The sequence below is a fragment of the Anolis sagrei genome, chromosome 2 (genome assembly GCF_037176765.1).
Source record: "Anolis sagrei isolate rAnoSag1 chromosome 2, rAnoSag1.mat, whole genome shotgun sequence".
Classification (NCBI taxonomy): domain Eukaryota; kingdom Metazoa; phylum Chordata; class Lepidosauria; order Squamata; family Dactyloidae; genus Anolis; species Anolis sagrei.
In genome coordinates, this window is record NC_090022.1 from 87,971,091 (window position 1) to 87,994,114 (window position 23,024).

General features: G+C 41.7%; 1 protein-coding gene across 1 annotated transcript in view; it reads left to right on the forward strand.

The window, feature by feature from the left end:
- Nucleotides 1-1,107: 1,107 nt before the first annotated feature.
- Nucleotides 1,108-23,024, forward strand: part of LOC137096183 (collagen alpha-1(XXIII) chain-like) — a 251,519-nt gene continuing 229,602 nt past the window's right edge. Inside the window, exons 1-2 of the mRNA XM_067464801.1 lie at nucleotides 1,108-1,608; nucleotides 17,042-17,111. Of these exons, the coding sequence (XP_067320902.1) occupies nucleotides 1,333-1,608; nucleotides 17,042-17,111 (346 nt within the window). The 5' untranslated portion in view covers nucleotides 1,108-1,332. The remainder of the gene's footprint in view (nucleotides 1,609-17,041; nucleotides 17,112-23,024) is intronic.

Here is a 23,024-nt window from a genome sequence, read left to right on the forward strand (position 1 = left end):
CCCAGGGCGTTGTCTGCAAGGACGTTGTTTGATGTTTTACCATCCTTGTGGGAGGCTTCTCTCATGTCCCCGCATGGGGAGCTCGAGCTGACAGAGGGAGCTCATCCGTGCTCTCTCTGGATTCAAACATCCGACCTGTCAGGCCCAGCACAAGGGTTTACCCCATTGCCCCACAGGGGGCTCCAGAACAACAAGCTATACATTTAGGAGCCCCTGGTGGTGCAATGGGTAAAAGCGCTGAGCTGCTGAACTTACTAACCAAAAGGTTGCAGGTTCAAATCCAGGGAGTGGGGTGAGCTCCCACTGTTAGCCCCAGTTTCTGCCAATCAGCAATTTGAAAACATGCAAATGTGAGTAGATCAAAAGGTACCATTCTGGCAGGAAGGTAACGGTGCTCCATACAGTCATGCCGGCCACATGACCTTGGAGGTGTCTACGGTCAATGCCGGTTCTTCGGCTTAGAAATGGAGATGAGCACCAACCCACAGAGTTGGACACGACTGGACTTAATGTCAGAGCAAATGTATGTATGTAACTAAGATGGAGCCAGTGTGGTTTGAGCATTGCACTGTGACTCTAGAAGACTCTAGAAAATCTGCTGTGCTGTGGAAATTCCTACTCTCACGGTCTCAGAGGAAAGTAAACCCCCTTTGAGCAAAAAAAAAAAAAAAAGTATCTGTAATAGGTTTGCCATACATCAGGCATGGGCCAACTTGGGCCTTCCTCCAGGTGTTTTGGACTTCAACTCCCACAGCCTACCGGCTGTTAGGAATGGTGGGAGTTGAAGTCCAAAACACCTGGAGGAAGGCCTAAGTTGGCCCATGCCTGATCCACACTGATCCCACTTGACTTGCCATGCCTCAATGCTGAATGTTGTCATTTGGAGAGGCACCAGCACTCTTTGGCAGGTAAGGCCACAGACCTTTCTCTCTTGCCTGGGGCTTGCCTGGCCTCGTTCCCTCCTGCCTGCCCTGGGAGGAGACTGGGTTAGGGATCCCTGCGGAGGGGCAGCCTTGGTCCGAGGGGGTCTCCTCCCCTCCCTCCCTCCTTCCTTGCCAAAGCGGCGAGGGGAGAGCCAGCCCGACGACCCACCTCCCGGCCTGGCTGGCTCCTTCCCCATCCCTCTCGCCCTCCCTCCCTCCCTCCTTCCCCGCCCCGCGCAGCTGGAGGGCCATGCGAGGGAAAGAGGCCACGCTTCCCAAACTTCCTGCCCCACTTTCTCAGCAGCCGGCTGCCAGGAGCTGAGGCAAAAGGGAGAAGAAGGAGAAAGGCAGCTCCCTGAAGGCGAGAGCGGCGGCGGCGTCCCCCTCTTCCTCTTCTCTTCCTCGGGCCATGGGCGAGCCTCGGGAGAAGCCCCCCGCGGGTGGCGGCGGCGGAGGAGGAGGCGGTGTGGGCCGGGTGTCGGTGGGTCTCTCGCTGCTCTTCTCGCTGCTCTCGGTGGGCGCCTGCCTCCTCCTCAGCGCCAAGACCTCCCGGCTGCAGGGCCGGCTGCTCGCCCTCGAGGAGGAGGTGGTCGCCGGGCGGAGAGACCCCGGCGCAGAGAGCCCGCTCCAAGGGCAGCCTTGGCTCGCCGCCCTCCAGCCTCAGGTGGACGAGCTTCTGCGGGAGGTGAGTCTAGGCCGGAGAAAGAGACAGAGAGACAGAGAGGAGTTGCTGGCCATCTGTCAGGGGTGATTTGAATGCAATATTCCTGCTTCTTGGCAGAATGGGGTTGGACTGGATGGCCCATGAGGTCTTCTTCCAACTCTTTGATTCTATGATTCTAAGTCTCCCGGGCTGTATGGCCATGCTCCAGAAGCATTCTCTCCTGACGTTCCGCCTGCCTCTACAGTAGTCATCCTCAGAGGTGGGGAGGACCCCACAACGTGTATCTGTGGCAGGCATCCTCAGAGGATCAAGCAGATCCTTCAAAGCCAGGCTTTGAAGCTGCAAGGCCATTAAGTGCTAATCAAGGTGGCCAATTGCAACTATCTGGCAACAAACAGAAAATCTCCCAAATGGTGTCTTTGAATGTGTTGTCGAAGGCTTTCATGGCCGGAATCACTAGATTGCTGTGAGCTTTCTGGGCTGTGTGGACGTGTTACAGACAGGAAACTATCAGGGTCAGCTAACACTTCCCAAGAAAGGATTCCCCAGGCAGGAAGAAGCTAGGCTCTGAAGCAGCAAGGACATCCAATGCTAATCAAAGTGGCCAATTGCCTTCAATAGATAAGAGTTCTTTTCCCCACTCTGGACATTCCAAACCCCAATTGCCTAGTTTTGAATAGTCATCCCACCCTGGACTTTCCACAGATATATGTACTCAATTTTCCTAGTTTCCAACAGACCTCACAACCTCTGAGGATGCCTGCCATAGATGCGGGCGAAACGTCAGGAGAGAATGCTTCTCGGACATGGCCACACAGCCCGGAAAACTTACAGCAACCCAGTGATTCCAGCCGAGAGGACAGAAAGAGAGGACTTTCTGGGGGATATGCTGCCTCGGAGGGTGATGGAGTCTTCTTCTCTGGAGACTGTATGGCCATCTGTCGGGGGAGGTTTAGGTGGTGGCAGAATGGGGTCGGACTGGATGGCCCTTGGGGGTTTCTTTTGATTGTGCCCGTTCGGAGCGCCCTCCCCCCAGAGATCTCACCCCGAACTCCTCCTCGGTCCCATTTGGTTTTGGCAAAGCAAAAGGTGTGAGCGAAGGCAGAGCTTGAACAAGGAAGGTTCATCCTATCCGAGGGGAGGGGAGGGCAGAGGCGAGCCCTCGCCTGCTGCAGGACCTAAAAGTGGATCCCGAGGCGGAGCTTCTCCTCTCTTGGCGTGAACTTTAGATCTGCTGAGGCCGCAGCTTGGCCTCCTCCTCCCTGGCAGGGCAGCCGCCCTCTCAGGTGCCTCTGGGAGGGACCCTGGCAAGAAGTCGCAAGGCAACCGCTGGGGACACATACCCAGCTGCATCTGCCGCATGGCACCTCATGAACTGCCATGTCTCCATGCTAAGGAATCCTGGGGGTTGTCATTTGGGGAGGCAACAGCTCTCTGTGGGCAGAGATGGCGAGAGACCTTGTCAAATTAAACTCCCAGGTTCCATAGCATGGAGCCATGGCAGAAATGGGGCCAAGCTGCATTCTACAGCCAAGGGATTCTCTGGCTTTTCTCAATGGTGAACTCTGGCATAGCTCAGCTGCTGTAAGCTTTTTGGGCTGTATAGCCATGTTCCAGAAGCATTCTCTCCTGACGTTTTGCCTGCATCTATGGTAGGCATTCTCAGAGGTTGTGAGGTCTGTTGGAAACTAGGAAAATGGGGGTCGGTCGGTCGGTCGGTCGGTCTATCTATCTATCTATCTATCTATCTATCTATCTATCTATCTATCTATCTCTGTGGAATAATGTCCAGGGTGGGAGAAAGAATTCTTGTCTGTTGGAGGTAGGTGTGACTGTTGCAATTGGCCACCTGATTAGAATGGAATAATAGCTTAGCGTAGGTTTATAGGGCTGTTGTAGGGTTTTATGGCCATGTTCCAGAAGCATTCTCTCCTGATGTTTGGCCTGCATCTATGGCAGGCATACTCAAAAGTTGTGAGGTCTGAGGATGCCTGCCATAGATACAGGTGAAACGTCAGGAGAGAATGCTTCTGGAACATGGCCATACAACCTGAAAAACTTGCAGCAACCCAGTGATTCCGGCCATGAAAAGCTTTGACAATACATTTGGCATAGCTTTCTTTCAGTTGCGAGTCTGGCTCCCTTCACACTACATTTTTATTCCATTGGTCCTCCAGGGAGTTCAGCTCACAACATGATCCCGACCCTTTGGCCCCTCTCACCCTTCAGACATTTTTTCTGGCAGGAGGTTTGGATGAGATGTGAAACAATTGGTTCAAGGTGATCTTGCGAAGTACACTAACACACATACATCCTTCCTCCCCCCCCCCCCCCCCCCCAATTGCCAGATTGCAAAACTGCCTGCTCAGTAGTGATTTCCAAACCTGAATCCTTCAAGTTCTGGAACTTCAACTTCCAGCAGCTTCTTCTGTCTTGGCCAATGATCAGGGATTCTGGGAGCTGAAGTCCTAAATTCCCTTAAATACCAGAATTTGGAAAGCACTCTAAGGCAGTGTTTTTCAACCTGAAGGTTGGGACCCCTGGGGGGGGGTGTGTGTGTGAGGGGGGTTTCAGAGGGAGAGGTCACCAAAGACCATTAGAAAACACATATTTTTGATGATCTAGGAACCTCTTTGGCAGAGAAGGCTGAAGATCTCTCTGCCTGTCCTTCTCTTCCTTTTTGGAAACAGATGGCAGATCCTCCCACCCAAAACCCATCTCCTTTTCTCTAGATGTAAGTGAACTAACACTCCAAAACTCAAGGTCAGCGCCCACCAAACCCTCCCAGTGTTTTTTGTTGGTCATGGGAGCTCTGTGTGCCAAGATTGGTTCAATTCCATCATTTGTGGAATTCAGAATGCTCTTTGATTGTAGGTGAACTATAAATCCCAGCAACTACAACTCCCAAATGACAAAATCAATCCCCCTCCCAACCCCACCAGTGTTCAAATTTGGGTATTACGGGCATTTGTGCCAAATTTGGACCAGTGAATGAAAATCTATCCTGCATATCAGATATTTACATTACGATCCATAACAGTGGCAAAATTAGAGTTATGAAGTAGCAACTAAAATAATGTTATGGTTGAGATCACCACAACATGAGAAACTGTATTAAGAGGTCACAGCATTAGGGAGGTTGAGAAACACTGCTCTAAACATTGAGCTGATAAGAGTGCTTCTGAGCATGGGCAGGTTGCTGTGATCATGTCCCTGAGATAGCTATACGTTTGGATTTAAGAACAAATGGGGTTTCCACATTTAAAAAAAGGGTGTTTGATTTCTGGAAAGGCTTTGATCACAGGCACCTTTCACTTTTGAAACTGAGCATGGATGGTTGGGTCAACCTTTCGATACAAGTGCTTTGAAGTTGTTTAAGTCTGCTGTGGAGTGCTGGAATCCCTGTTATTATTTTTGGGATATGCCTTCATGTCAACTCTGACTGATGGCAATTCTCTCACAGGGTTTTCTTGACAAGTTCAATGCAATGGAGCTTTGGGATTGCCATCTTCTGAGGCTGAGGAGCATGACTTCCCCAAGGTCACCCAGTGGGTTTCCACGGCTGGGTCGGGAGTAAAATGCCAGTTTCTTAGAGTCCAACACTCAAACGCTGCACATATGCTGGCTCTAACAAATGAAATTTGTTGCAGTCCTCCTATTCTGTAGGATTTGTAAAGCCCATAAAATAAACAAGACTGCTCAAGATAAGAGGTACTACAGCAGCCTTTCCCAGAAGAGGAATAGCCTTACATCAAAGTTTATGGAAAAAATTATTTACATGTCACTAAGGATTTTTGTATAGGGTTGCAATCATTTACATGATTGATATAGAAAAACGGGACTTAGAGCAGCTTTGAAGACTAATTTACTTATTGCACCACATGCTTTTTTGAGTTGGAGGTCACGAAGACTCAAGCCATACACATATGGAAGTCTTTGACATGCCACAGGATTCTTTTTTTTCTTGGTGTGACAGAGTAACATGTCAGCTCAGGAAGCAGATGTGAAAGTTCATGTCAGGAAAGTTAGGGAATTACACATGACGAGTCATTTGAGATCCTCTTTCTCTAACCTGGTGCGCTGCAGATGTATTGTACTACAAATCGCATCATCCAGAGCCAACATGGTAATCAAGAAGGTAGTTTTCATTAATATGCATAGCACCTAAAGCCTTTTGGTCCACGAGACTCTGGAACTTACAGCTGTTTCCACTTATCTAAGCCGTATACCTTTCAGTCTTGTGTTTCCAGACTAAAGCTTCATTAAGAACCCACTATTTGTCTGTTAGTTGTCTTGGCATTACAAAGAATGAAAGACAGTTCAGAAGTGTTTGGTTGTGAAACTTTACCCAAAAATTAATGTAAAAGGAGGTAAGCAAGCCATGATGTTTCTCATTATGTAGATATATCTCTACTACTGGAAAATTGGCATGAAATTACTTAATTCTTAAATAGGACCAGGAGGCAGAACCTGACAACAGTGTGTATATACTTGCCTCTCATTCAATTCAGTGTTGATTGTGAACAGCAAAGAAAAGAATAACAGAGTTTGACTAGATCTCAGAGATCTAGGTCCTGGAGAATGACAAACATCATTCATTACATGTAAGCAGCTGTGGTCAGAGTGAACAGCTTGCTTGTATTCCTACAGTCAAGTTGTTATGGCATATATGTCATTCATATATGACAGTTGTCCAACAATTCTCAGGCATATTTCCTTCATGACCTGTTTATTGCCACAGGATAACTTGTCAATGTATCCTAGAGAATACTCTTCTGTTATAAACAGAACATTTCTATTAGTACTTTGGATTTTGTACTTGGTGCATATTCATTCATTCATTTAGTCTATACGCTACATTTCTACTCTCAGCTTTGAAATGGTTGAACAGAAGCTCTCTGAAGCTATAGGTGCTCTTACTGCCTATTACAGGCAAAACCAGCCAATTCCTAATCCATCTAAAACACAGACAGGTGCTTTCTATCTTAAGAACAGACAAGTTTCTCAAGCTCTGAGGATTACCTGGGAAGGAATCCCACTGGAGCATTGCAGCACAACCAAATACCTGGGAGTTACCTGGGACCATGCTCTGACCTACAAGAAGCACTGCCTGAATATCAGGGAAAAGTGGGTGCTAGAAACAATATCATACGAAAACTTACTGGCACAACCTGGAGATCACAACCAGATACAATGAAGACATCTACCCTTGCGCTTTGCTATCCTGCTGCTGAGTACGCATGCCCAGTGTGGAACACATCTCGCCACATTAAAACAGTGGATGTGGCTCTTAATGAGACCTGCTGCATTATCACAGGATGTCTACACCCTACATCACTGGAGAAAATATACTGTTTAGCGGATATTGTACCACCTGTCATCTGCTGGGAAGTAGCAGCCAATTATGAAAGGACCAAGGCAGTGACATCTCCGACCCATCCTCTGTTCAGATATTAGCCAGCACACTAATGCCTTAAATCTACGATCTACAGAGATACTCGCAGGAACACCTCAGCAAGTGACAGTCCAAAAGTGGCAGGCTAAAATCCAGAACCTCAATGTGGCAGGGCACAGACTGAATGAGAATCCCCCCCCCCCCCCCCGGCACACAGAAGACTGGGCGACTTTGAAGGCACTGAACAGACTGCTCTCTGGCATCATGAGATGCAGAGCCAACCTTAAGAAAATGCACCACGAAGTGGAGTCCGTGACATGCGAGTGTGGAGAAGAACAAACCATAGACCACCTATTACAATTCAGTCTGTGCCCTGCCACATGTACAATGGAAGATCTTCTTATAGCAACACCAGAGGCACTCTGGTCAAAAGACATTTAGTATAATGCCAAGTTTTTAAAACTTTGTGTTTTTAAAATACATTGCAACTGTACCCTCGTTTTGCTTCTGATACAATAAATAAATACTCTCAGTAGCATCTGGAGGGCCACACTTAAATCTATGGGATCAAATAAACTCTGATAAATTACCACCCCATATTTATTTATTCCAATATTTTAATTACATTTCAAGAGAAAAAGAACACAAATAAAAACCCAATCATACTTATACACATGTATTTGTAAGGTTGCCTGTTGATTCTGTCCATGTCTGCCAGCCACAGGTTGATTTGATGGATCTGAACAATATAAATAACTGACATAAAACTCTGGAGGAGGCACCTGTAACCCATGGACGTACTTTTTGATGCAACTCTTTCCTAGGGGAAGCAAATGGTATAATGTTGCCTATTTTCTGTATTGCCAGCTTGTTATTTTTAGCAGCTGTGTGATGGTGCCAAAGAAGGGAGTAGATGTGAGGAGAGATCAGTGGTGGCATGCTAGCTGAAAGAGGAGAACTCTGAAGGAGGCTGTGTTGCAGCCCGTTGTATCTATGCCTCGCTCTCCCACTGCACAAAATGTTCCAAGAGAGAGGCTCTAGGTGAAGTCACCGTCATGGAGACCTCAAATGAGTTTGCGTAGAAGAATTCTTATGGACAAGAACAGCCTGTCATCGAGGAGCAAGCATTTCTCCCAGGAGACCTTCCCCTGACCTATCAGTCCTTGTCCTAAAGGAAACTTGTATTGCACCTCTGACTGATGTGTCAGGAAATTAAAGTGTGTTGCTTAGGTGAGAATAAACAGGTTGTCTACAAAAACTTCCCTAGCTTTGTTAATTGATTATCTATTTTTAGACAAATTGATACTCTTTCTATTCTGTAGTCTAACTTTTCCTACAGGCTGAGGTTAGTCAATCTAGAACAGCCATGGCCAAACTTCAGTGCTCCAGTTGGTTTGGACTTCAACACCCACAATTTCTAATAGCCTGAGGTCCCTTCCTTTCCCCCCTCAGCCGCTTAAACATTTGAGCTTAAAATTAAACCACTTTCAATGCTCACTTAAAATAAGTAGTGAACATTAGAATTGCTGGATTCTTTTTCGGGCAGTGTGTAATTTAGTCTTGAAAAAAGCTGCATCTTTCTGATTCTGCTCACTGGGTGGAGGGCTGCTGCTCTAAGGCAGTGGTTCCCAAACTTTTTTTTTACCAGGGGCCACTTTGACCAGGGACCACTCTCCAACATTAGTACCACAAAGGCTATAAATCGGTTTTTGGTCAACGTTAGATTCAGTTTGGTTATCTGGGGTGCTGATTCAGAAAATTGGATTGGATAGACCACATCAGCTCTAGTTTCTGATACAGAACATATGCCATCCAGTAGTCATAATCTGCCCACCCACAGAATACCATATTTAATAAGCCTCAGCACTGTAAGAGAGTTGCGCGAAACTAGTCACTCCCATTGTAACTGTGTAGTAATGGCAAGGCCATGGACCATATTTTAGTTCTTGCAGACCATTGGTGGTCCGTGGACCACAGTTTGGGAACCACTGCTCTAAAGGAAAGTAATAGGGACAGAAAAGAAACAAGAGAATAAAATTTCCCCAATCTGCTCCAATGTCTAGAGAGCAGTGTTGCCACACACCAGGCTTAAAATAGTCACTAAAATGTAGTTTTCACAAGGGTTGTAGTGATGCCAATGACTCTGGCCTGTTATACTATAGTTTGACATAGTGTGCTGTGGAAACTAGCATGATGTAGTGGTTTAAAGCATTGGACTACAACTCTGGAGACCAGGGTTGAAATCCTCACTTGGCCATGGAAACCCACTTGTGCAGATCACACTCTCAACCTCAGAGGAAGACAAATACACCCCCCCCCCCCCACCAATTAATTGTATCAAGAGCCCCTTGTGATAGGTTTGCTTTAGCGGCATCATGAGTCAGAAACAACTTGAAGGCATACAACAATAGCATCATCAAGAACCAGCTTGCTATGTATCAGTTGGGGAGAAATACGTTGAGGGAAATAGCTTGACATATTTCTATGTTGATCTGTGCCTATTTCTGTCAATATCACATTCAAAATTCAGTAAAACATATTATGGAATTTCCCACTTAAAGGAAATTTGACTTGCTGTTATAGAACTTAAAACACCGACGTCACTGTTATTGATTCATATAAACATTTATATTCTGCCCTCTATCTAAAATCTCAGTACAATCTTCAATAAAAACAGCCTGATTACTTTAAAACAGTATGAACAATAAAAATGTTTTTATAGGAGGAAAAATCTATTAAAAACTTTAACAAGCTAAAAAGCAGATTAAAATTGGTTAGGGTAGCTTAAAGGATTTTACATCATGTCTCTTTGCGGATTTCTGTAACACTCATCAGGACTAAATTGTGAACAACCTCATTTTCACTTGTAAGTCAGACCTCCTGGAGGGTTTTTTTTTTTTCTATAACCAGGCCATGATACACCAGAGGAGGCCGTCTGCCACATCTTCCTACCTCATATTAGGCAGAAACACATAGACAGAAGTTCTTTGGGCAGGCAAGGTGATTCTCAAATATTGTGGCCCCAAGCCATTTATGGATTTCAATGCAATCACCAGTATAATAGAGTCTCACTTATCCAACCTTCGCTCATCCAGCATTCTGTATTATCCAACGCAGCCTGCCCAGATCCCCAGCTGTTTCAATACATTGAGATATTTTTGTGCTAAATTCGTAAATACAGTAATTACTACATAATGTTACCATGCATTAAACTGCTTTTACTGTTGATTTGCTTTAAAACAAGGTGTTTTGGTGCTTAATTTGTGAAATCATAACGTAATTTGATGTCTAATAGGCTTAATCCCCCTTTATTATCCAACATTTTTGCTTTTCCAATGTTTATGTTGGATAAGTGAGACTCTACTGTACTTCATAATCAAATGAGAAATGTATTAGCAACTAGTGCAATTTTTTAAAAGACAGGATTTTATATAATAATCTGGTCAAGAGTCCAAATGCTGCATTTTGGACCAACTGGTCTTTCCTCTTTGTCAAAAAAGACAATCCCTTGCACTGCCATAGTCTAAGTGGGAAGTCACCAGTACATGGACTACTATGGCTAAATTATTCCTATTCAGGCAAGGCTGCAACTGCGAAAGAACTACAAAGCTATCTATCTAGAAATCCACCAAAATAGGTGCCTCCCTACTTTCCAGGCCTGAGAACCACTTCTGTCTTATCACTCATCCTATCAGGATATCTTTAATACAAAGATTGTGAACAACCTCATTTTCACTTGTAAGTCAGACCTTCTGGAGGGTTTTTTAATACAAATCTTTAATACAAAACAGGTCATGGGTCAGAGTGACTAAGAATGTTTCAGTGGCCTACAGCCAAGTGGAAATGGGTCGAAATAATGTGTTTTGTCTAAGAATGCCTGAAATTGACTAGCCACTACACACTCAAGCTTCTTTTCCTAACATTTATTTTCCATGTATTTATTTTTATTCTAACTCTCTCACAATATAGAGATAATATTAGCAGTGGTGCAGAAATGTTTTCATTGCTTGATATGCTGGGTCCAGGGAGGTCTCCCTCAGAAGTGAGTGAACCACAACTTTCTGCAAGACGGCAGGCACTTGCTCCTCCTGTCATCGTGAGGCACTGACTATGTCTGGACCCACCTAATTCATTCTTCTCTGCTAGATTTTAACGGTCAAATGGGCTGCTTGCACCCAACATGTGGTGGACCAAATTGAATCAAGTGTCTTGTCCATATCATCAGGCTGTAGCAATTGTGATTGATGCCAAGAAACCTATCCAGATGGAGCACTGGATTCCTACTCTGGACTCTGTGATAAGTAGAGTATCACATTCTGAGTAAAAACAATTTACTTTCCCCAAAACCATGAACTCCTTCTCAGAATGTAGTGGCAGATAATTTTATGACAACATCGCCATGTTTTTAAATTAAATGTTAGGTTTGTTCAAAATTACATTTTACAACTTTCTCACAATTTCAATACCCAATAACCTGACACAAAGATACATTTTTTCAAACTGTCATTTTCAGCAAACATAAACATTCAAAGACACCGGGTTGCTGTGAGTTTTCCAGGATGTATGGCCACCTTACCTTTTGTAGGCAGGAACTCATGGCTGCAATAAACTTGGCTAGAGTAAAGTCCTGCTCTTTCCCAGTTCCAACTTTGTTGGCTGCATTGCTTATTGCTGCTATAATCCAACACCAAGTCCATCATGCATTTATCATCCTCCTAATGCTGCTTATGATCTTATAGATTTTGCCTCAGTGAGAGAGAGGATAAGAAAGGAAAGGTGAGTCCTCTTCTACACTGCCACATAAAATCTCAATTATCTGCTTTGAACTGGATTACATGGCAGCGTAGACTCATATAATTCACTTTAAATTAGATAATGTGGATTATCTTATTTCATATTCTGGGTTATATGGCAGTGTAGAAGGGGTATGAAACTTGGACAGGTGTAAAAAAAAACCCCTTTGTTGTCAGAGGCTTTGGTACCAGAAGTAGACCTGTATTTTAAAAGCTCGGCTTGAAATGATATCAGGAACCTTTTGCTATTTAACAGAAACTTTTCCAAGATACCTAATCCAGTTCATTCTAGACATTTTTAGAATTCACATGTATGGAATGAAGCAATATTTGTTCCATAACAAAAGCTCCATTTCGAAGTGCATAGTTCTCATACTTGTAGTAAAAATGTTAATGAGTGCAGTCTGAAGAAATATTTAAGTGAAAACAAAGCAGAATAGTTTTGTGCACAATAGATTTGTTGTTGTCTAGTAGCATTTAAAAGTTTAAAAAACCCAAAACCAAACACACCCCCATTCCAATTGTGGCCCAGTTCAAAGTTTTGAGGTGTCAACAACAATGTTGGGATGCTATACTTTTCTTCTAATGTTTATATGGGGTTTATTTGCAGGAAAAATCAGTGAGTAAGATTCATCAGGATGTAATCATTCCTTCTGATTCAACCTTCAAGCTCCGCAACACTTTTAACTAGTAGCCTTTCCTACCATCCATATCATCATTAAAATGTCTGTTTGAAAGTCAAAATCTAGCTGAAACCTGACATCTTTAGTATGGTGACAAAGTAGAGTAGGGATTGGATCTTTTTTCCTTTGTCTGCCTATCCTTTTCCACCCTGTATTTGGCAAAAGCACTAGTAGAGCTTACTAGATAAAATAAATATAAATGATAATTCCTGCAATTTGGAGTTTAATGAAATATCAGTGTGGCTGAATCCTGTGTGTTTCCACATCAGCTAAATTTATATATACACGTTGAATTTCCCTTATCCGGAAATCCCAGAAATCCAAAACGTTTAGCTACCAGCCACCCACTTCTGCTGTTGGGGAAAGGATAGTCACCCATCTAGTACCCACTGAGTATTTCCTCAAATAGGTTGTTGTGAGTTTTCCAGGCTGTATGGCCATGTTCCAGAAGCATTCTCTCCTGACATTTCGCCTGCATCTATGGCAGGCATCCTCAGAGGTTGTGAGGTCTGCTGGAAACTAGGAAAATGGGGTTTATATATCTGTGGAATGTCCAGGGTGGGGTAATCACCCCCAACAAAGAATTCCCCCAGACAGTAAGATGCCAGACCTTGAAACCGCTAGGCCATTAAATGCTAATCAAGGTGGCCAATTAAAACATTTGCACCTACCTCAAACAGACAAGGGTTCTTTCTCCCACCAACAAACCTACAACCTCTGAGGATGCCATAGATGCAGGCAAAGCATCAGGAGAGAATGCTTTTGGAACATGACCATACATCTTGGAAAACTCACAACAACCCAGTGATTCCAGCCATGAAAAACTTTGACAATATATTTTTCTCAAACAGCTTTGAAAGGAGAAAGAGAACAGAGGGAAGGAGAAGGACTCTACTTACAAAGGCACTATAAAAAGCAGACATCCCAGACGCTTACTCACATGCCTTCTGCCAGCCAATAGCAACATATGGGCACCTTGGAAATGGGCTGCAAGGGCAAGCGCAGAGCAATCCCATTAACCAGCACTTGTATCCAGCCCTGAATGAAAAAGACTCATGAGGTTGGGGTGGAAGGATTTCCCCTCTCTTCCTGGTTACTTTGCTGACAACCAAGACCTGTCTTATTTAAGGCTTTATGGATTATAATCAACACTTTGAATTTTGCCTGGAAATGGATAGGCACAATAGAGCTGTAGCCAGACCCAGTTAATAATCTGGCTGCTCATCTTTGGACTAGCTGAGGTTTCTAAATAACCTTCAAAGGCAGCTCCACAGAGGGCATGTACAGTAATACAAACAGGATGTAACTAAGGCATGTGTCATCATGGTCAGATCTGACATCTCTAGGAACAGGTGTGGCTGGCCCATAAGCCTGTACATAAGTACACTGGGCCACCACTGAAACCTGAGCTTCCATGTTCTAGGTTAAATTGAGTACTGAGGTCCTGCATCTTCAAGGGAGTGTAACCCCATCTAGCTCAGACTAAATCACTGTTCCCTGATGTAATTTTCAACTGACCAGGGACACCTCTCTAGCATGCCTGAATTAAATTTCCATTTGTTCACCATCATCCAGTCCATTACTGATGTCAAGCTGCAGTTTAAAGTTAAAACAACTTCCTTGGACTGAAGTGGAGTTGGATGTTATCTACATTAGCAATGTCACCAATCCCTCAAACTCCAGGCAGCCTCTCTCTGCAGTTTTATGTCCCTGTTAAGCAGAGTTTATGTCTGCTAGTTAACCAGCTGGGCCAGAACCCAATCCTGAGGGATCCACAAGCCAATGGCCATAAAGCAAGAGTCCCCCAGCACCACTTTCTGATTTACTCCTTCAGGAAAGAATTCCCACCACAGTGAAGCAAACAGAACAATACCATTGTTGTGGTATGGAAAGTTGTGGAGAGGTTCAGGAGGACCAACAAGGGCACACACACCCCTCTAGTTTCCAGTGTAGGTCCTCCACCATGTAACCAAAGCTGTCTATGTCCCATAATTAGGACTGAAACTAAATTGAAATAGATCTAGATAATGTTTATAATCCAGAAACACCTGGATCTGATGACCACAATACATTTCAGTCCCTTGCTCAAAAATGCAATGTTGGAAACTTTCCAACATGGTTGGATGCAGGAAATCTCTTTTTGTAAAAAAAATTATGACTACCTCCCTTTGTCATGATGGACTTCTGTTTTGTTTTAGTGAAGCACTGACCAGTCCACCTACTTAGTTAGCCCCCACCTGGCTTATACCCCAATACTGGAAATATAAAATATTCACCATATTCAATGGTCAGAAGGGGTTGTTGCCTAATGTTATACGTTGATGTATGCTTTTAATAGATTCCAACTATAATTAAAGTATATTTTTGTCAGTGTTCAAATCTCTGCTTTGTGACCTTGGGCAAGCCACACTTTTTCAGCTTCAGAGGAAGGTAAGGGTAGGCCTGCTCCCAAGAATACCCCAGGATAGGTACACACCTTGGGGTTGCCACAAGTGAGAATTTATTTGAATGTGCATTTGCATTTATAGTCATCTTATATTAATGTATATGCCTAGCCACTATTCACATCTTCTGGATTCCTTCCTCCATCTCATCATTTTTCTTTGCTTCTTTCTTTGCATTTATATACATAATACAATATATTTCTATATTTTTAAATATATATCTTAAACTAAAGCACAATGGCAGAAATGACATGCAGTTCATTAGACCATGACCAAATTATGATGTCAATGTTGCTGGCAGTTGTTTTGCACCATTGCTCAGAGTCAGACTAGTGGCTAGTTTTATATATATTATATGTAAACATGCTATGGTAAACATCCCTTGAAAATGCATTATTGCTGTATAGAGGTATGCTTCCATTTAGTTATTTAGTTTCGAGCAGAAGTTGAATTTTTATGGAAGTGGTTTATCACAGGAGCATGGGGCTTAAAAATAATAAAGCCTTGTATTCCCTTGGCAAAAAGAGAGTGGGTGAGACATATTTGTCTTATCCACTCACTTCTCTCTTTATACTTTCCCTATACCCATTCACACATTTTTTTAAAAACTACACAGAGTATTAGCCCTCTTTTTCATCTTCTATTGTCCAAACCCCTCCCTTTTCAGTCTTTCTGCTCATTCTTTTCTGTATCTATTCATACGCTTTTGTTTTATCCACTCCCCCCCCCCCCCTTTATTGCTTCCTTCTGGCACCCTCTTTGCTTACTGCTTTTTCTCTTTCACTGGTTTTACATGCTTCCTTCCCCCCCCCCCCCCCCACACACACACCACACTGGTACAGTGAGTATTTTTCTACATCAGCAGCTTACTTTCCTTCTGCCTTTGGAAGTGAGGGAGAAGCTTTGCTTTCCAAGTGCAACAGGGAAATGTAGCAAAGTGCCTGTGGTTCAGTTCTTTCTCCAGTCACTTCATCACACGAGAGAGAGAAAACAACTTAAAATTCAGTTTCTGCCTCCTGCAGAATTCTGGGGTTTGTCGTTTAGTGAGGCTGTTAAAGTTTAGGTCCTTCCTAAACTATAAACCTCAGAATTCTGCAGGCGGCAGAAACCAGATTTTAAGTGGATTTTTTCTCTGGTGTCCTAGTCACTGTGATTATGATAGTCTTAAGCAAATTGTGTGGAATTATGAGTCCTGGTTGTTTGTGAGTGATGCCCTGAAAAGATTCAACAATTCAAAAATTGGAAAATAAATAATACAGTATACTTTCAGTATCCACAAATTCAATTATCTACAGCTTGAAACATTAAAAAAAATGAAAACAAACTTTTCAAATATAAGGACCGCCATTCAACAATGCTTTCGTATATATTGGAACTTGAGCATTCATGATTTTTTGGTACCCTTTGGGGATCCTAGAACCAAACATCAGCGGATACCACGTATCCACTATAGCTAATGGGTTGTTGATTCAAGTAGATTATTTTCTCCTTATTTAATGAACCAAAAATACTCCCCCATTTGTTTCTATCTAGAGCCCAATTTTCTTGTTAAGATCTTCCCACACTTAACCTATATAGGCCATTCCAAGCATGGAAATGTTGGCACTTATATTTCATTTTAAACATGTTTCTCCTGGAATTTTTTCCTGTAGATAACTTCCTCCAAGAGACCCATTAACATGACCAAAAGCTATATTGAATTCCTAGTCTCAGCTGAACTAAACCCATTGAATGAATCAGTCTTGTGAAAACACCACTGATGTACATCTCAACGATGCCTGCTTTAGTTGGGTTTAACAATTGGATTTAGGCCCAGATATAGGTGAACATTATTCATCAATGGGCTTGGCATTTTTGTTGCTAACACTAAAACACCCAGGAAATAGCTAGTGACCCAAATCTCCATTTATTGAAATTTAGAATATGATTCACACATGTTAACGTATTGAGCACAATCCAATATTTTAAGTCTAATGGTTTCAGAAGAACAGATTTAAACATGCCCCATCAAAATCTATGGGGCAATGCTTAATTCCGGTTGTTTCATGTAAGTGATTAACCACAACAATTTATTTTCAGAGCATATACGCATATATTACTTTTTTGTAAATATCTGTTTGTATTCTGTTTTTCAAACAGAAACTGAATGAAGGATTGGCTAAACTACGCACAGCAAGAGAAACACCATCTGAATGCAGATGTCCACCAGGTATGTGAAAAACTAACTAGATATTTTAAAGTCTGTAAATATTATCAACAAAATGTATGTACTGATTTCCATATACTATTCTGGTTTATATTTGTAAAATGTATGTACATTTTACATCTCTGAAATTAATTGAATTTTTCAGCTGAGGTATGGAACACAAAGTCGACATAATAACTGCATTTTTTTCCTTAAGGTTTCTGTTTGTTGTCTGGATGCTTTTGTTACTCTATAAATGTTGCCTTATATAAATACTACGGGGTATTTGCTTAAATGTTTCTTATCCCTCTTTATTTATTGAACTTGAAAGTAACTTGAGCAAATCTGTTGTGGGAATTGCTTTAATGCGCACACATTCATGTTCATCACAGCAAATAAATGAATTGTGTTTTTGCTGTTTTTCTTCAGCGGCATTTTTGAGATTGAATTAATAACTCAACATCTAATTATTTCAGCATGGGAAAAGTATACAAATACTCTGTTTTCCTTTTCTGTAAATATTGCCCATAATATCTGAACAGCATGGAACAAGGTATCTTATATTAGAAATGACTAGGTATCATATGAACAAGGTCACTTTTTAGATGTTGGGATCAAATGTTTCCATATGAGTATCTTTGTTTTGTACAGAAACCAAAGTCCACCGACACATCATTGGTTCATATATTATTTTGTAATGAAAACATCCTGGGGTCTCGTGCTTGGAATAATAACAGGCAAAAGATGGCATGCTAGAAGTTTTGTAACAGAAGGGGACATTGCATTTAGAAAGTTTCTAAAATCATGAGGAAATTATGTTATCCGTTTTGGTCTCAAAAATATATGTAATAATTTAAAATATTAGACACATTTTAAAAATAATAATGTAATCATAGCCCTCTTTGATCAGCACCAGCAAATAAATTGATTGCTGTCTTTATGTCCAATGTCTAGACTGACTTCCTTCAAAGTGAACTAGAATGGTCGAGGCATTTGCCTGAAATGCTTTTTAACATGTCAAAATGTCTGTCACAATTGAGGTACCAGAAGTCTAATTCTTAAGTGTACGCTTTGGTGCTTGGAGTTTCTAATTACAGTTTCATGTCCACTTTGCAGTGACATATATATCTATCCAATAGAAAGTCTGCTTTGATTCCTGGAAGAGCAGATGTATACTAGTTACAGTGCAATGGCTTTAATGTTGGCAAACTGCAGGGTCAACTTCAAAGTGCTTGCAAGGCTTGGGCTATTGGCACAAACAAAGCATATCTATAGTTGCTGGTGAGGAAGGCACTGAGTCCCACTTGGACAGAGTTATCAGGCAGCCCTGGGGGGAGTTCTGAGTTGCATTTGGATACTTGCAAGCTGCTAATGCTGATACCAGCTGATATTAAGAGAGTGGAGTGGCTTAACAATCAAAGTAGGAAATATATTTCCTTGCTAAAAGTCCTCCTTCTTGTCAACTTTATCTCCATCCCATTTACTGGTTCATGAAATGAGTAGGAGGATGAAAAGAAAAAAGGAAAATGCAGACTAAATTGGAAAATAGTTTCTTTGCATATTCACATGCCTCTGATAGACCACTCTTTCCTCGCAGATTGGCATCTTCTAGCCTACATGTTTTGATGAGATCTTGTGTTCTTGTTGCTATCAGAGCCAAACTAAGCAAGGAATTAAGTAATTTTATAAAGTACTTAAAGATGCCCATGCTGGGAAATCTGGGCATGAATCACCATTTTACCAAAGTGCATTGACCAATATACACTTGGAGAAGAAGAGAAGCACACAGGTGCTATTGTAGCATGGAGGTGCTAACTGGCAAATGTGCTAAGGGACACATGGGATCTACGTTGTGGTTTTTGGAGCACTGTGTGGTTTATTGAGCAGTGACCAAGCCTCTAGGGGTGTGAAACATTGATCATTGACTAGGAACATTATGGGGAGGATGTTAGGTCAAATGCCAATATAAATGGCAATTTATACGTCAAAACCAAACAGCTAGTCATAAAAAAGTTGCCTTTCCTTGTTGTGACTATAAAACAATCGTGTGCACATGCATATGTGTGTTTGCATGTACACAACAAACTTTGGAGGTTGTCTACTTTTGATCAACAGTAATTGACAGAGTACAGTCTAGCAAAGGATGGCCCTAAATCTCAGTTAAAGTTGTCTTAAGTGATATACAATGCCATTCATAAATGGTCTTATTTAAGAATCCTACTAGACTTAGTGGAATGTTATTCCAGATGAATATGTATAGCAGGGGTCAATAATGTGGTACCTTCCAGATGTTTCGGATTACATATCAGCCACGATCCCGGCCTATTAGCCAAGCCAATTTGTATTAATGACAGCTACAGACTAAAAATATTCTATACCAAGATTCAATAGAATAGTTGCACTGATGGAAAACACTTTTCAAATGATCCAAGAGGGAATATTTTTCTCCCCTTTGCTTGCAGCATCTATATGCCTGCACCTGGAGCACCCTCCTTCTTTCTTTGCTGCTCTCAACTTAATCCGCTGCAACACTATAAACTCTGCTCTGGAACATTTTAGGGGACTCTGGAGCAGATATTGAGCAGTTGCTTGGATCTGGGTGTTACGGTGGTGGATTTAAGCCCATCTAGATGTATTTGTTGACATCTTCCATCATCACAAGTAGGCAATTAGATCCTGCTTTTGGAGCTTGCTCAGAGTCTATCAGATTGCCTGCTCTTGGTGTGTACATATACATGCTTACATTAATGAAGGCACACATACCAGTGGCTAGCTTTCAGCTAGCTAAAGTACCACCGATTTTAATGAATTTGCACCACACTTCTTTATGGAAGGCATTATCTGTATAATCAGTATGAATTTAGAAGCAGCCACTCCAAATCGAAATTACATGTTTAATCTTCGGAGATTCAGTTAACAGCAAGTGTGTACAGCTTTTGGTATGACTGACCACAAGAGGGAGCTAATATTATTACCATGGAAACTGAATGACTGAAAATGCTAACTTTGCAATAAATCTGAAATGGGTTTTTATATGTAAAGAATTGATCCAGAATGCTGATCTACAAAATATATCTGATATCGGAAAATAAAGCACTTCATTATTTGGTTATTATTCAGACAGTTTTAAGTTGCCTGTGCTTGGAGTATACATGGTTTGTATACAATTTGTTTTGCATGCTATAACTTTATCTTTTTCAGAATCAGTACAATATAGCTGATAGAAATATGATTGCTGGCTGATACATAATTGTTGTTATCATTAGTAAAGACAAATTTGATATTATGACAAAAGCTTTTTTTAAGTACAGCAGAGTAAATGTTTACTACAGATTGGATATTAGCTAGTTTCATAGAAAAGATTTGTTTCCTTTGACCTTTCTTTTGGATGTAATAGTGAATTTGCAGGTAATTTCTGCTCAGCAAGAGGCTGTGTTTTACATCTTGCATTGAAGCACTACACTGGACAAACGAAGCTAAATCCAAAGATCATATTCCGTCTCTTTCTTGGTAGAATTGTGGTACTTCTATAACTGTATATATTCGTGCAAGCACTTTATAACTAGTACAAGCGATGGGGTAATTTACCACACCATGATTCCTGCAGCCTCAAAAGTGAGATCTAAAATAAAATCATAAGTGGAGAATTCTACACTCACGGTTCTGGGAAAAAAAATTAAATGCGAAACATGTTTGAGGACAAAAGGGCTTGAACATTTTTAAAAGGTTTAGAATTGAGATAGATGAAGTTAGGTTCTCCTGTTGTTGTTGTTGGACTGCAGCCCCTGTTTGGTCACATCTGGTTTAAAAGGAGAGAATCGAGTCTTTCTTTCTCTCCAAAGAAATCCATGCCAGTTTTTCTTACTTGTCTGCCCTTTACAACTCAGAACTGATTTGCAAAACATTTCATCATGTTCTACTTGGGCAGTCCCTCTCTTGAGCAGAAGAATGAGAAAAACTGCAGAACTGGCTAACTTACAATACTGTGTTAATTTGTTCCTTCCCTTTCTGATGTGAGGCCCTATGCATTACCATATCCAAAGGGTCGGTTTACGGAGTTCCCCTTCATGTTTCAAAAATCTACCTGCACTTGGGAGTGAGGTGAAAGAAGTTTGGCATCTGGACAGTATTTGGAAGAAATATATTTCCATGCTATGGAGTAGAGCAGAAGTGGGAACTGCATGGGAGCAGCAGTCAGTTCTTTCCCCTCAACCCCCCCCCCCCCCCCCAATTACTCCCATGGTCTTCAGTGCTCACAAGCCTAAACATCTCTGGCTTCATCTGCTGCCCTAATCAAAATGACAGCTGCAAGTGGCACCATGCCACTTCAATCACCGTTTTACAAGAGACTGTTATGAAAATGTAGATTTTGAGAGTAATTCAGGCTTATCTTACCTCTCTTATACAAGTACCCAGGCCATTCAGGACAATTTTATACCTCCCTGCTACTTGCAGATATTAATTCAACTACAACCTACAATGTTACAAAGTTCCATGCAGCAGCATACAAAATTCGTCAGGGAATGACTAGTCCCAAAGGTTAACTGTGTGTCCAGTAATCTTCTTCTCTGAATCTACAATTTGGTGATGGATCTGGGCATTATATGTTTTTACCCTGTTTCCCCTTCCCTTCTGCTCCCTCACCCATATTGTGCTTCAGTCGTTATATTTATATTTTTAATGTACCAAACATACCAAGTTTGTATGAAAATGTGACTATTTTCTGTGCTGGTCAATGACCGAAATAAATGATTTTGGGAGTAAGGCCCTTGAAAATGTTGCATTTAAAAAGGGGGGTTGAGGTTTAGGGGGCTGGCTATGGATCTGGAGAGATGGAAACATGAAAATATTTCGTTGCTGGGCCAGATTGCAATATTAAAAATGAATATTCTCCCTAAACTCCTCTTCCTCTTCCAGGCATTACCAATAATTAGGAATGACTATTTATTCAAAAAATGGAATAAAGAAATTACCAAATTTATATGGAGAAACAGAAAACCAAGGATGAACTATGAAGTGCTAACTGACGATAGGAAAAGAGGGGTCTAGGCCTTCCTAACTTTAAACTATACTATGAGGCCTGCAATCTGACAGGAATTAAGGAATGGGCCACACTAAAGAATAAGGCATTACTCACGCTAGAAGGGCACGATTTGAGGACCAGATGGCACGGTTATCTCTGGCATAACAAAAGGAAAGTGGAGAAAAACTTCAGCAACCATTTTATAAGAATGGCACTAATCAAAACTTGGGAAAAATACAAATTAAGACTTTATAATAAGTCCCCATTGTGGATATCGCCAATGGAAGCCAGACACAAAAGAGACTTAGGGGAGGAGAATTGGTTAAGTTATAAACAAATCCTAAAAAAAACAGCTGAAGGAGAATTTATTCTAAAATCTTATGACGAGATAAACCTCTTGAATGAAAAATTAACCTGGCTACAGTATTTTCAAATTCAACAAGGATTCAAGGAGGATGGTAAAATAGGCTTTAACCAAGAGGAGGGATTCTGGGACTTAATTTTGCAAAAGGATAAAAAATTGATCAAAATAATATACCAAAAACTTTTAACCTGGTCTACGGAAGAGGAACAAATTAAAAATTGCCAAATACAATGGGCAAAAGACACAGACCAATGGGAAGAAATTTGGAACCAAAAATTTGCAACCAATGATCTAAAAGAAAATTGGTATAAAATGCTATACCGCTGGTATTATACCCCTGAAAAACTTGCCAAATTCAACAAAGGGTTATATAGCACCTGCTGGAAATGCAAGGAAGAAAAAGGGACCTTCATACATGCATGGTGGACATGCAAACGAATCAGAAAATACTGGTAGGAAATACACTCTTTGACCAAAAAATCCTAAAAGCCAGCTTCCCCCTAAAACCAGAGACCTATTTACTAGGGGTATCTGAAGCAACGCTAACTGA